Genomic DNA, 2,278 nt, shown 5'->3' with positions numbered 1-2,278 from the left:
TGTCTGATTCTCGACGTCTCCGCCCGAGACGGCAAGCCCCTGATCAAGGCGAGCCGCCCAGCGATGCCGAGTCCGTCCATTATAGCGACGATGACCTCCAAGACGTCGACCGTACGCTTCGTCAAGAACCTCCCCGTCAGCGTGAAGATCCGCTGCACTTCCCGGCGCCAGAGGCCACTGGCGCTGATATTCGACGTCCTATTCTTAATATAGATAGGACCAACCGTAGCGACGTCTTCAATCTGTCGCCGATTCGTGATTCTGTGCCTCTCCAGACCACTGAGAGTGAAATGCCGCATGATGATACCAATACCGTCGGCAACTACCCTCCTCGTCAATTCAGACCGAGAGAATCCCCCGAGCAAGAAAAGGCTATTGCGCACCTAAAAAGGGCCAAAGAAGCAGTTAGAAAGCTTCGGGATGACTCCAAATTCGAAGCCTTGAAGGGCAAGTCCAATTACCGTCATTGGGCTGATAATATGGAGCAATTGTTCGATGATAATGCCGTCACTCCCATCGTATACGGCGAAGTCATGATCCTACCCCGTGAGCATCGCCATTTCCTGGCGCAAGCTCAATTCGTCTCATTCGCGAGAAGAGCTATCAACAGCCATGTGTCGAAGCAAATTCAGCAGTATCTGCAAGATAGAAAGCTTCGAGATCCAGCTGCAATGTGGAAAGTAATTGAGAGCGCGTACGCGCCTACCGATGCATCTATAGCAGCTAGTGGTGTTAGCGAACTCAATGAGATTCTCGAGAGTAACTGCACGTCTCTCGATCAGTATAAATTCCGCTTTCAGACCGCATGGACGAAGACGTTTACCGGAAGCATTGAAAGCGAGCGCGTCAAATGTCTCTTCTTCCTTGAGAAGCTAGACAGTCCAAAATGGGACGCGTGGAAGACCAGCCTCATGTCGCGAGTAAGTAGGTCATCCGACTCCGATAGGATCTACCGGTTCGACGAGCTCATTGCCGAGCTCGAAGACTTCGAGAGATCAATAGATCGTGAAACCAAGACCCGAAATGCGTATGCCGTACGCTCAGCAGCATCGCCAGCAGCTTCAGGACCAAGACCTCATTGCGAGCATTGCAATAAGAAGGGTCACGTAAAGGCGAATTGCTGGAAACTCCGCCGTGATAGGAAGCCAAAGGACATGAAAGGAGATGGTTTTTCGACCGAAAAACCTGCTAAAAAAATGGAGGCATATACTGCAAATACCATTGAAATTGACCTACCTCACAATGTCCTCTCCATAGCTTCCGACATGCCTTCGGATCGATGGATTTGCGATACAGGTGCTGACGTCCATTTTACGGCTTCACCTAGCAATTTCATGCCTGGTACGGCAAAGCCAATCTCAATTCGTATACAGACAGTCTCCGGCATCACAATTGAAGAAGGTCTACGTGGAGACATCTGCATGAAACTCACTGGATCTAGGAGAAGACCCGATTCTAGCATCCTCCTCACCGACGTCCTCTGGACGCCAGCAGCTAGCGCCAACCTCATTAGCGGTGCAAGACTTGCTAGAAAAGGTGTCACGGCGATCTACCGTCCGAACCAGCTGCTATTGAAGCGCAAAGATGGCAGCATTCTTGGTACAGGACGTAAGGTCGGTAAGCAATGGATCTTGAATGTCTCCTCCGTTGGATCTCCAAAAATGGAGACAGCAAGCTTACACCACGTCCGAAGCTCCACCGAGCCGTCCAATATACCTGCAGCTATCATGACCACGGATGCTGATGCGGACGCCGAAGCACCCCAACCCCGCCTGAATAAGTCCAGGGTCAACGTCCACACCTGGCACCGACGTATGGGCCACATCGGCACTCAGGGGGTGCAGAAAACGGCGAGAATTGTGGATGGCATCGACATTGAAGGTCTAGCAGTCTCTAAACAGCCTTGCGGAGACTGTGCTATCGGACGGGCACCTCATAAACCTAACCGGCGGCCAATTCTCCATCGTTCTGAGAGAGCTGGAGACCTCGTCTACGTCGACATTGGCGGCGGCGGCAAGCTCACACCCGCCATTGAAACGGGGGCTAGATACTGGCTTCTCATGATCGATGACTTCGATGGATGGGCCGAGATACGCTTCCTTAGGACCAAATCGGAAGCTGAGATAGTCATCAAGGAGCTTTTCAGCACGTACGAAAGGGACCGGGAATGTTAGATAAAGGACCTTATCACTCCTAGAGAAGATCCACAACCTAGGAATGAAATTGGTGCTATTCAGACCGATAATGGCAAAGAATTCACCTTCCAAAAGCTTCAATA

General features: G+C 51.2%; 1 protein-coding gene across 1 annotated transcript; it reads left to right on the top strand.

Moving 5' to 3' along the window:
- Positions 1 to 50: 50 nt before the first annotated feature.
- PENARI_c041G04161 (GAG-pre-integrase domain-containing protein) lies at positions 51 to 2,147 on the top strand (the record flags this gene model as incomplete). Its single annotated transcript, XM_022637111.1, has 1 exon — positions 51 to 2,147. A coding segment is annotated over one exon (2,097 nt), but the record flags the coding sequence as incomplete, so codon positions are not given.
- Between the last annotated feature and the right edge of the window lie 131 nt (positions 2,148 to 2,278).

Source organism: Penicillium arizonense, assembly GCF_001773325.1.
Source record: "Penicillium arizonense strain CBS 141311 chromosome Unknown PENARI_contig041, whole genome shotgun sequence".
Classification (NCBI taxonomy): domain Eukaryota; kingdom Fungi; phylum Ascomycota; class Eurotiomycetes; order Eurotiales; family Aspergillaceae; genus Penicillium; species Penicillium arizonense.
Note: the sequence above shows the minus strand (reverse complement) of the source record. Positions and strands in the feature narration are given on the sequence as shown.